This window comes from Poecilia formosa, unplaced genomic scaffold (genome assembly GCF_000485575.1).
Source record: "Poecilia formosa unplaced genomic scaffold, Poecilia_formosa-5.1.2 Scaffold797, whole genome shotgun sequence".
Classification (NCBI taxonomy): Eukaryota; Metazoa; Chordata; class Actinopteri; order Cyprinodontiformes; family Poeciliidae; genus Poecilia; species Poecilia formosa.
In genome coordinates, this window is record NW_006800736.1 from 9,481 (window position 1) to 20,967 (window position 11,487).

Genomic DNA, 11,487 nt, shown 5'->3' on the forward strand with positions numbered 1-11,487 from the left:
TGTTTATTATATACACAGTTAGAGAATGGTGGATTGACAATGAGTAATAACGGCTAACACGTGGGTTCTCTCCAGGTTCCTCCAGAAACATGGCTGTCAGGTTAACTGGTCTGCATAAGTTAGGTGTGAGTGTGTGTCATTGTCTGTCTCTGTGTTTCCCTGTGATGGACTGGTGACCCGTCCAGGAGACCCTGCCTCTCGCCCTTTGACCTCTGGAGAGGCACCAGCGCCTCCTGACCCCAATGGGACACAGGTGGAAGAAAATAGGTGTATGGATGGGCACTAATTGCTAACGATGCTAATGTTAGCATCTGACAGATGCTAATGTCCTGCACACTTCTGCAGGAGGCTCCACTTCTGCTTTTCAAAGACATGAGGTTTTATAATTGCACATCTGATTTTTACAGTGAAAACATCAATCAAACTGCAATCTGGTTGTCTAAGAATAATTTAGTGCAGAAATGTGAAGGTTTTGTTTAGGCCATAGATTTATACTAATGTCACCTTTTTTTTACCATATCAGCTGTGATAAATGACGTGTTGTCGGTAGGGTCTGAGTCTGGCTGTGTCTGCAGGGATGACGTGTCAGGCCAGGAGCTCCTACGTCAGCAGCGAGATCAAGTGGGGTTACCGCTTCATGCCCGTCCTGACGCTGGAGGACGGCTTCTACGAGGTCGACTACAACAGCTTCCATGAGATCTACGAGACCAACACGCCCGCCTGCAGCGCCAAAGAGCTGGCCGACATGGCCGCCCGCGCCCGGCTGCCCCTCACCTGGTCGCTGGCCAGCAAGCTGAGCCAGCAGGGGCTGGCCGAGTCGGAGCAGGAGGGGCAGGACAGCAAGGCCGGCCCGGAGAGCCAGGACAAGGCGGCCGAGAGGAACGGGGAGATAGCCAACCTGGAGAGCGAGTCCAAAGTGTAGCGAGAACCGAGCGGATCAGCGAGCGCACTGCGGGAGGGAGAACTGTAAAAATCCTTCACTAGATCCGCTTTTCAGATTCACACCTGGAGAACCAGAACATGTCGACATGAGGCCACAGCTGGACTGAGAATCCTCTGCATGTTTCAGCTTCATGTGACGTCTCCTCAGATCCCTGTTATTTTTTCTAACCAGATATTCCTAGGGGTATTTGCAGAAGTATTTTTGTACATATTATAAGCAGTTTTGGATTCTTTGTTTTGTTTCTGTGTGAATATCTAAATGATGTTTGATACTACTACCTTTAGGTTAGTTCTGTATATATTTTATGCCTTACTGTATGTATAAAGCTTTCAATAACCTTTTTTCAGAATTATATCTAAGCATGTAACAGTTCATTTATCTGGTATTCTGCACAAACTGTATGACATTAACGCTCTGATACAAACAAGGATGGATGCAAGCTCTAGTTGAAACCAATGAGGAATTCTTCCCTGGATGAAAAGTGTGTGTTTATGATTGAACTAGACCAAGCCATGACTCGCTGCTTACAGCTGATCCACTTCAGACAACGGCCCTTTAAAACTGCATTTTGTCACTTTTTTGCACACTGGAGACTTCTTGTCAGGCGCAGGATCTTAGATGATGTTCTCCAGATTTGCCTCACATGTTACCTAAAATCATAGACAATAATAAACAGTAAGTTCCTTATTATGCACCAGAGGACGTATTTTGCTTGGTTTTGTTTTCACAAATCATTCTGGTTAATAGACTTAATATGATTTACCATTTCAAGCTAATAGACTGTAAACAATTAATCGACTAACAATTAATAGCAGATTATTGGATTAAAACTAGACATTTTAAATACCTGAAGAAATTTAACTGGGGCCTGCCCAACGCATGGCCATCAGATTGGACGCAGCGTCCTGACTCTAAACAGTAACACGACTGAGCAATTACCACAGCTGGGATCACCCTGGTAAAACCCGGGCGCATATCCATACTGACGTGCTCCACCTGGTCCACCACCGCAGTACCGTAGCTGACCTGGTTCGTAGATACTCCACGCCAAGACTGACGACTATAAAGCTTCGAAAGTGTGGTTTTCACTCACGCTGCGAAATAAAAAAAATAAAGACAGTGGATAATTGTTTTTTTTTTCTAGAAAATGTTCAACCTTCATACTGAGGATTTTAATTCACACTCAAAAATCCTGAGACATTATACATTTATGTAAGCAAAATAAGAATAATCCGAGGAAATATGTATTTTTCCCACAATGCATTGCGAGACGTTTCTCTGCGCCTGTTTGTGAGACTTCTCACTGCCTCTGTCTGGGCTCCGTCGCTATGGTAATTAACGACTGCAGCCAATGCATTGCGAGACCTGAGCGCAAATATTTTAAAGTAATTCTGGCATTTAAAATGGGCTGTGTCCCTCTCAGACAGCGGTTCGGGCCGCAGCACCTGCAGTGCATCTGAGTCGGTGAGCTGCGAGACAGACCATAATAGCCTGCGACATGCATTGCATGGGCAGGCCCCAATTAGTTCCAATGGCTCTTAGACCTTTGTTTCAATGCTGTACTTTGGCCGCCATCCAATAGAGGGCGTCGCTGGTCGTCCTTAAAGGGAGTCGTTAATGCAGAAGTAAAGATGGCGGGCTGTCCCGGAACCGGAAAGAGAAACATTCCGAACAGAGTGCGGTGTTGGACGGAAATGAACTTTATTCGGTTCTGTTCATTAAGCTGCTTCAGTTTCAGCTTCGTGTCGCTCATTCAGACGAAGTGCGGAAACTTTTCAACCAGCAGCTGCGAAGACGGTAAGTTTAAATTATTTCATTTTTCTATTCAGCTAAAGCTAGGAGGTTCCTGTTTATTTATACATGTTTAAGTTGTCTAATATTGTGTGAAAACGACAATTTTCTGTTTATTCAGTCAGCAAATTAAAATTTAATATTTTAATTTGTGCATAGTGTGAAAAATGTAACCCTTTACATTGTGTTATGGAGAGACGGTCGGCCGTTTTGATACAAGAGAAAATTAAAATTTTTAAGAAAATGGCCGCTTGTCAGTTAAACATTAATCGATCAATAAGCTCAATCAGGTCAGAGGTGACAGAATCAAAGGTTTGAGATGGACTTTAGAAATGACTGGGCTGCAAAAAGCTGGAGTGCCTCAAAAATTATACATGCATGCAGCCACAACTAAGCTGTGAAGTAAACTTAAATTCAATATCTCAGTTTTTAAACCTGTTTTAAACATTTTGTTTCTGTTTTAATAGATTCTATTTGAGTAATTCCTATAAAATAAATTCACCTTTAGCATTTTTCAACATAGATTCAAAAACATTGTATTTATTCAAAAGGAAATTAAATGTTGCTTCATTTAATTCAAATATCTTATATCTGTGGTGGCGATGCTGTAGGTAGGATGGATCTCTGCTAGCAGTCAGTCTTACAGCGACTCTGAAGAGGCCTCTGACTGAAGCTGCAGATGTGGGCAAAACTTTGATATTCCACTAATGTTAAAAAACAATTTTGTAATTGCAGAGTTCATGTAAGTTATTAAATTACACACAAATAAGATTAACACAGTAAGTAATTAAAAAACAGCAGCACCATCCTCCTCGTCCCACTTACTGTGGATTTTTTCTTCGTAGTTTCCACCAGTAGTAACGTCTGGTTGTTGGTCATGTGACTTGTGATGTGAACAAACCGTTTCCATTGCAGTTTAGCGAAATACGCCAATTCTGATCACAGCCAGAAAATAAAATAAAACATCTCGTCCTAGTGCGAAAACTTTTATCAAAAATCGTGACAATGTTCTAGTCAGTGGAAACACAGCTCCTGCTACTCCACCTCATTTGCTTTTGCACCAGTTTTTAAACTTCTGGCTAAGAGAAACTTCAAATCTGTTTCAGCTCCTCGGGACTTGGGGTCAGAGTTCAGCTTTTGAGATGCTAATAAGATCGTCACGGTTACGTGTGAGCGCAGTGTCGTCACGGTTACGTGTTAAACCCCTCCAGCATCTAAACCAGACAGGATTTTTATCCAAACATGCAGAAAAATTTTGACCTAAAAAGAAAATTGTTTTGATGGCAGGAGAAAAATCAGTCTATGCCTTTTTACTGTAAATAGTTTCATGTAACTTGATTTAACAAACAAAAACTTTAACTTACTGCAGCATTTTTAGTTGGATATTATGAGGCAAAGTTAATATGCAGAAATTAGAATCTTGGACAAAGTTTTTGCATTAATCATCTTTTTTATTTCACCAAAACAAAAATGTTTTGACCATTTGTGAAATATTATACCAACACTTAAATGTTATCCATCCTTTTAAAGAAAAATCATTTTATTCTTACTTTTAAACACATTTTCATTTTAACATTTCAATTAAACAGTTTCTGTTACCATTGGTGACATGAAGTTTATGAAAGAACATTTTAAGCTAATTGCCCCACTAAACATATTTAACACTTAAGTCACAAATGCATAAATTATGTTTCTATGTTGACAATTGACAATAATTCAATAGGAAATCTGCTCTATTGTCAGCTTTGGGTTTTAATAAATTAATTTTATTTGCTTCCAATGAAAACGTTATGTGGCACACAAATTAAAAATGATGAAATAGTTAACTAATTTGAAATTGTGTAATTTATCATCAAACAAAAGTTAAAATCTGCTAAAATCAGTTAAAATCCCTCTATACACGAGTCAAAAACTGAAATGTACCGTAAATAAGAGTGAATGTTTTAAAGGCGTTTTTATGTTCAGTCTGAAATAAAATCAGATTTATTAAGACAAAGTGATTCTGAAATGAACCAAAACAGATTCAGTCACAGATATTTAAACTCAGTATGAATGTATATTAATGCATAAATATTCAAACTAATCAAAGATTCACTTTAACAAAGTGCTAAATGTTTCCCCCGGATCAGTGATGTCATCTGGGTGCGATGACATCACTGATCTACAGAAGGAGATCGGCGAAAGAAAAACAGATTTCCCAAAAATTAAATCTTTTAAACCCCCAAATTTGATTAATCAATCAAATGGATTGATCGCCAGCTGTGATCAATCTGCTGATAAATCAGTGAAACTGAATCAGTTTTCAGGTGTTGCTGTGAGTTAGCTTCCAGTTACAGATCCGCCTCCTCGGCGCTGAGGTCGGAGGTCAAGTTTTAAAGTTTCCTCTCTAGCCGACGAACATGTGGGGCTTGATGGGTGCTGGCAGGTTCTCGCCGTCCACGCTGTTGGCGTCGATGGCAGAAGCCTTGGAGGCCTTGGTGTCCAGAGGATACCTGTCCAGGATGTGGCGGACGTCCCGCCGGACGCCGTCGGTCCAGGTCAGGAGGTCGGCCTGCAGGCTGAGCGCCGCCGCCGTCACGGCCTCCTGCCGGGCGCTCAGACCCGACAGCAGCTGCAGGTTGTGGCTGAACCGGGCCAGGACCGGGCCGGCGGCACCGCCGACTCCGGGACCGCCGTCGGGCCGTCCGTCCTCCGAGCCGCTGCATCGGGGCGAGGCATGACCCGACATGTGGCGCTCAAACTCGTCTGGGGAAAGGTTGAGAGACTGAGCGTCCAGCTTCTCGATGAAGGCCACGGCGCAGCACTGCAACACAGACACAGCCGTTAGCGCTGAATCGTCCGCGGCTAGCGTCAGCCGCTAACTAGCTGGAGAGGGGCTAACTAGCTACCATTGCTAACTACCCTTCTGATACAGAGTTTCCTCTGGTCTGAATAGGAAGTGAGGGCGCCATCTTGATAGGTAAAGCATGGCGGAGCTGCGGCTTCCTGACCGACTGGTGGAAAATTTGCTGAGCAGATCTGTCTAAGCAGCAAACGTGAATTTAATTTGACTTTATTTACAGTTTCACTGGATCGTGTTCTGGGTGAATCTGAACTGCAATTTATGAACTCAGTTCCAGTTCACTGAACCAAACAGAATCAGTTTCTCTCTTGATAAGCGAGTGAGGAGTGAAGCGGACCAGGTTGGTGAAGTAGTATCCGTCCTCTCCGGTCATCAGCCGGCTCGGGTTGCAGAAGCGGGTGATGTACTGGATGTTGGACTGCAGCCGCGGCGGGTTGGCCTTCAGCACGATGTAGATGAGCGCCGGTAGGAAGTCGTCGGCGGACGCCGGCTCGTTCTTGGTGATCCTGATGGCGCTGAAGATGTGCTTGCTGCAGCGAGTGATGCAGGCCAGCTTGTCCCGCGGAACGCGCTTCGAGTCCATCTCGATGATGTCTGCAACCAGACCACAGGTTTCCCTGCCTTCAGTCACATCGCTGTTGCTACGGTTACCGCTTATTAAAACTGATCATTATGATTTACAGCCATTTAACAAACAATCCCATCGGATTGAACTGGAACAGAGAGGGAACGTTTAGGAATGTAAACCGTAATATCTGGAAAACAAGCCGTAAAGTTTTAGAAATAATCATAATAATTTAACTGACTGATGAATCGTCGTTTCTCACCTGTTATGGCTCTGACCACGTTCTCTGACACTTCGGCCGTTTCTTCGTCCATGGACACACACAGCATCTGGACGGTGACCCAATGCAGCGCCCTGCAGACACACGAGGCTAACCGAGTCAGGCTAGCGGCTCAGCGCCCCCTGAGGGATAACAAGGCTCAGCACAGGGCGTCCCCTGGGGGTGAAGCGCCACCCAGGGGACGCTGACATGCCGTGTGCAGCTGTCCTCATGTTGAAACACGGACCTGAGCTTTAAACGCTGCTGGGTAACAAAATGCAGACAGAGACTTTCAGACGGAGTTTCCTGAGACAAACACGAGTTACACACAGGAAGTGATGAAGGTGATGCTGAGAGTGATGAAGAGCTGACCTGATCCGGTCTTGGGTTGCCAGGTCCTTCTTCTCGTCGTCCGTAGTTTCTGGGCAGAAGACGCTCTTGTACAGGCGGGTCATGATGTATTTCTCCACCTGGTCCATCACCTGATCCACCGACTCTGACGACCCTGATGAGTAACCCAGTGAGACGCTGCTGCTGCCACCTGGTGGCTGGCCCAGGTCACGCTGATTCATCCATCTAAAATAATTACCAGGTAGCGTTGCTGCGCTAACCTTTAAAGTGGCTCATGAGGCGATCGGCCAAGCTCTGGTAGAAATCCTGAACGCACTCCGACAGCTCATCTGCTCCCAGGTCCTGTCCAGAGCAAACGGAGCGGCTAGTGGCTAATGCAGCTAGCCGCTAACAGCTAACACTGAACACACAGAACTACAATCACACTAATAGCAAGCGGCTAACACAGCTATCAGCTAACTGCTAATGCTAAATACACACACGGTCATGCTAGCAGCTAACAGCTGGCGGCTAACGCTGAACATAGAACTACAATCATGCTCACAGCTAACTGCTGATGCTGAACACACATATTTACTCTAGCAGCTAATGGCTGCAGGCTAGTGCTGAACACAGAACGTCAGTCACGTTAGAAGCTAGTGGCTCATGCCACTAGCTTCTAACAGCTAATGCTGAACACACACAGTCATGCTAATGCAGCTATTGCTAAACACACAGTGTCACACTAATATCTAGCAGCTAACGCTAAGCACGCATACAGTCCAGCTAATCGCTAGCGGCTAACGTTAAGCACACACAGTCACTTACTGCGTCTTTAAAAGAACCTTAAACAGACTTTTCATTAAACTCATTTCTATTTTTAAAGTTTTTTATTAATCTAAGATTTGAACCTATTAATTGGATTAATAGTGATAATCACAATTATTCATTATTATTCTTGATTAATAATGATTCAAAGAATCGTGAACTAACTTAATAATCTTAGCTGGTTAGTAAAAATAATTTTTAGCCATTATAATAATTGGGTCATATGTAATTTTTTATTTAACTGTCAGTGAAATAATAATAACCAGAAATAATAATAACTTTCAAACTTCCATCTGTGTGAAATTTCCTGGACTGTTTGGTTGGTTGGTTGGTTGGTTGGTGGCCCAGTGATCTGTCCTCACCTTCTTGCTGGACATGCTGACCAGGAAGGCCCGGCACTGCTTGTGGATCTCTCTGCCGGGTTTGTGAAGGTTCTTCAAGAACTCCACGAAGTCTTTGGACACCTGGTCGGCGTCGAAGCTGGCGCGGCGGCTGATGGACGGAGACGCCGACTTTCCCTCCGGAGGCTCTGATCAGAAAAACACCAAAGGGATTATCATTCGGACTTTCTCTCCTTCAGAGTTTCCTGTAAATGGCTGAAACGATTAATAGCATTAGTTGCGATTAATCAGAATAAATCAATTACTAAAATAATCAACTAATTTAGTCATAGGTTAACTGTAGAATAAAACAGGAATAAAAACAAACGCAGCCGAATCAGAAATGAAAAGAATTATGAAGTCTGTAAACAAAAAATATTCTCCATCAGATGGAAATTATTTCGCTAATTTTAATTTATTATTGATTATTTGCTTATTGCGGCACGCTTGGCTGTAAAACACAGTTATCAAACAAGATGGCCGACCTGGGTGATGACATCACCCTGAACTACAGAAACCCAAAGACTTCATGGTGGAAAATAAATCCAGATTTTCCAGAAATCAAATATTTCTAATCCAATTTATCACCTAAACTGTGATCAATTGGCAAAATCTATTTATTGCCCCCTTTGTATCACGCTGTGAAAATAAAAAGCTTAAAAATGGAGCAGATCCAATCAGCAGCAGAGTTCAGACCCAGACAGGCGAAGCGTGACGAAGCGAGCAGCACCTTTCTTAGCGGCGGTTCGAGACGAAGGGCTGAAGAACTTCTTCACCGTTGTCACTTTGCGAGTTTTCTCGTTGGTTTTCTTCTCCTCAAACTTTGAGAATGGGGCGAGCGAGGCGTGGCCCGCGGCGGCCGGGCCGTGCGCCACGTGGCTGCTGGCATACGCCTCCTCCTCCTCTCTCTGCAACCTGCGGTGGGGAAACGTTGAGCCGGGCGCACTGAGCTGAAACGGCGGCCGTGTTCGGCGGCTGCTCTTACTTTTCCGCCAAGGCCCAGTCGTCCTGGATCTGCTTCTGCCGGACCCGCTGGTACTCCTCCCGCCAGCACTTGGAGCACAGGCCCTGCCATGCGGCGTTGCCATAGTAACCGCATCCTTTTTTGCACAGCAGGTCCGACTGGTCGACGTGGATGCCCCGCCGCTCCGTCCGCTGACTCATGGTGGCCTGGAGAGGAAAACGCTCTGCTTGTTGGTTTGTGTCTCAGTTTGAACTAAAACGTTCTTCATTCATTTCCTCTGCTGGAAATAAACACAAACACTGAAACTCATAAATAAATGACTGAACTTCCCTTCAGAGTTTCTTCTTCTGCAGTTACAATCTGAACTTTAGGCAGTGGAGTCTGGTGTTTAACGTCTGTCTATTCTAGACATTTTGAAGAAAAATAGCCGCCAAAGAATCTACATTTATTTTGTTTTAAATACTTGCTCCTTTTATATGCATTTAGTGCTAGTCCCATGTTTCTGCGCTTTTCTTTTACCTTGATGCTCTCGTTTTATCCCACTACATGATGCCGAATGTTCATTAATTTATCAAATTAATGAAAAGAGGAGAGTGTTGCTTTACTGCCATCTAGCGGTGAATGTGCAGGATGCGGCTTGTTTGAACATCACGTTTTGGTAAAACCGTCTTTAGGACAAAATCTAGTTTTTATTCTCTTCCTTCCTCTTTTGCCAAGTTGGCACTGGAAAACGTTGACGGAAATGACTAAATGAAAAAGTAAGTTCCTCAAGTTGTGAATACTTTTATTCCAAAATGCCTGTTTTGTTTTAGGAAGTGAGAACCGAGGAGGAAATGGAAATGCCTCCGAATCTACTGAGGTCCCAGAAATGATCAACTATTTCTTTAAATTCCTGCTGTTTATCGTCCCGGTTCCACTGAGTTCATTGGATTTTGTTTAATTTGATTAACTATGTGGCTTCTCAGATTTCTTTGCTTTAATTAAAATTATGTCTCTAAACTACTTTGTTTTAAATACATACTTTGTAGTTAATATCCTGTTATGTTATAGATATAGTACACAGTATGAATGAAATGATGCTTAACATTTATCTAAAATAATTGTTATTGATAAAGTCCAGCACCACTGATTTTGTATTAGTTGAGTAATTTTACGCTTCTGCAACATAAAATATTTATCTTAAAGCTAAAAGTAAAATAAAACTTTGTCAAAAACGGGCCCATTTGATTGAGGCACCAAATATTTGCTTTGTTATTCTCCTATCAACTCGGCAGAGACTTCCAAAAATTAAGAGTTAGGATGGAAAAACATCAACTAAAGCCCTGCTGGTCAGAAGAAACAAAATGAGGTTAAATGCTCCAAAAATCCGGCTGTTTGCTGCCAGAAGGATAATTAATGAAAATGCTATTAAACGTTTTTATAATCGCGTGATTTAGTCAATAAATTATCCATTTAAATCTGATGGGAGATCTTCATTTACAGCTCTTTAGCATTAGCTGCGATCTGTTGGACGACTTCTGTTGCAGTTGAGTTAACCTTATTATACGTTATGGACAACCTGTGATTTGTCGCTTGGTGAATAAACGTATATCCTTCATATATCTGTCTTCGTTAATATGTTCATGTCTGGGACATATTTCCTACAAACTGAGTGTTTAGGCGGCTAACAGATTTAGCTCTGATATAGCAGCTACTAAAGAGCTGACGGAGCCTAACGGTTTCTCCTTTAATACTTCCCTCGAATACTTACATTTTGTCAGGATTAAAATGTTATAAACCCGTTGATCCGCTTGGCTACTCACCTGTTATGTTTTCACCGAGACACTGAACGAACCAACTCCCCCTCTGCGTCCCTGACCGATGACGGGGCACGCTTCGAAGAGGCGCGCAATGACGTCATCGCGTTGAGCGAAGCATGTCTGATCATAGACATAATATAAGGATAGACCCTCATGGACCGCTCTCGCCTATTGTCGCTGACGAGATTTAGGGCGGCCATCTTGGAGCGGTCCACCACTCCACTCAGCGTTATGTGTTTAGCAGCACAATGACGTATCAGCGCATTTAATCGATCATAACACACTTTGTTACTGGGGTGTGCTGTGATGGCGCAGGGGCAAAGCACGACCATGTATTGAGGCCCTAGTCCTCATGGCAGTGGTCGCAGGCTCGATTCCCGTCCTGTCAACATTTGCCGCATGTCTTCCTTCTCTGATTGCCCTCTTTCCTGTTGAACTACCTTCAAATAAATGCCACTAGAGCCAACAAAACCTTCAAAAAAAGAATTAAAAAATAAAAACTTTTCTGTTACTGGAAACCATATTCAAACATCTATCAAAGCAACATTTATAAACAATTGTATTTTTTAAGTATGTTTTTAATACATAGTTCATCATATTTAAATATGCTTAGTGGCTATAACAATAGAATAGGAATGGAATATTCTGATATCGATGTATGAAGAGCATATTACAAAGCACACAGCTTTCAGCTGTTCATAATTTATTTAATAAATTATTTAGTAATATCAATACATATTTATATAACTATACAAACACTAATAAATAAAGATTAATAATGGTACA

General features: G+C 42.8%; 3 protein-coding genes across 8 annotated transcripts in view; 2 read left to right on the forward strand and 1 right to left on the reverse strand.

The window, feature by feature from the left end:
• Positions 1 to 1,637, forward strand: part of kcnj6 (potassium inwardly rectifying channel subfamily J member 6) — a 7,967-nt gene extending 6,330 nt beyond the window's left edge. The window contains exon 3 of the mRNA XM_007543303.2: positions 576 to 1,637. Coding sequence (XP_007543365.1) covers positions 576 to 922 — 347 coding nt within the window. The 3' untranslated portion in view covers positions 923 to 1,637. The remainder of the gene's footprint in view (positions 1 to 575) is intronic.
• A 99-nt stretch (positions 1,638 to 1,736) lies between these two features.
• The window catches only part of LOC103131625 (uncharacterized), a 16,175-nt gene continuing 6,424 nt past the window's right edge, over positions 1,737 to 11,487 (forward strand). The window contains exon 1 of one of the 4 annotated variants that reach the window (XM_016666786.1): positions 1,737 to 2,740. In XM_016666786.1, coding sequence (XP_016522272.1) covers positions 2,575 to 2,740 — 166 coding nt within the window. In that variant the 5' untranslated portion in view covers positions 1,737 to 2,574. The remainder of the gene's footprint in view (positions 2,741 to 11,487) is intronic. The other 3 variants (XM_007543304.2, XM_016666787.1, XM_007543306.2) reach the window with 3 other exon arrangements.
• On the reverse strand, positions 4,163 to 10,811 carry rabgef1 (RAB guanine nucleotide exchange factor (GEF) 1). Of its 3 annotated transcripts, none has more exons than XM_007543309.2 (9): positions 10,705 to 10,811; positions 8,924 to 9,108; positions 8,669 to 8,853; positions 7,921 to 8,087; positions 7,012 to 7,093; positions 6,773 to 6,905; positions 6,404 to 6,495; positions 5,914 to 6,170; positions 4,163 to 5,537 (listed from the first exon to the last, which is right to left on the reverse strand). In XM_007543309.2, the coding sequence occupies exons 2-9, from the start codon at positions 9,100 to 9,102 to the stop codon at positions 5,121 to 5,123; spliced, it is 1,512 nt and encodes a 503-aa protein (XP_007543371.1). In that variant the 5' UTR covers positions 9,103 to 9,108; positions 10,705 to 10,811; the 3' UTR covers positions 4,163 to 5,120. The 3 variants fall into 3 exon arrangements, with proteins under 3 accessions (XP_007543371.1, XP_016522271.1, XP_016522270.1); XM_016666785.1 differs by lacking the exon at positions 10,705 to 10,811 and adding an exon at positions 10,653 to 10,671; XM_016666784.1 differs by lacking the exon at positions 10,705 to 10,811 and adding an exon at positions 10,449 to 10,576.

Excerpts from the sequence above, each read along its gene's own strand:
- rabgef1 (XM_007543309.2), bottom strand. The coding sequence starts at position 9,102 with ATGAGTCAGCGGACGGAGCGGCGGGGCATCCACGTCGACCAGTCGGAC. Across the intron at positions 8,088-8,668 it reads TCGAACCGCCGCTAAGAAAG|AGCCTCCGGAGGGAAAGTCG; the intron begins GTGCTGCTCGCT and ends TTTTCTGATCAG. Across the intron at positions 6,496-6,772 it reads GCAACCCAAGACCGGATCAG|GGCGCTGCATTGGGTCACCG; the intron begins GTCAGCTCTTCA and ends GTGTGTCTGCAG.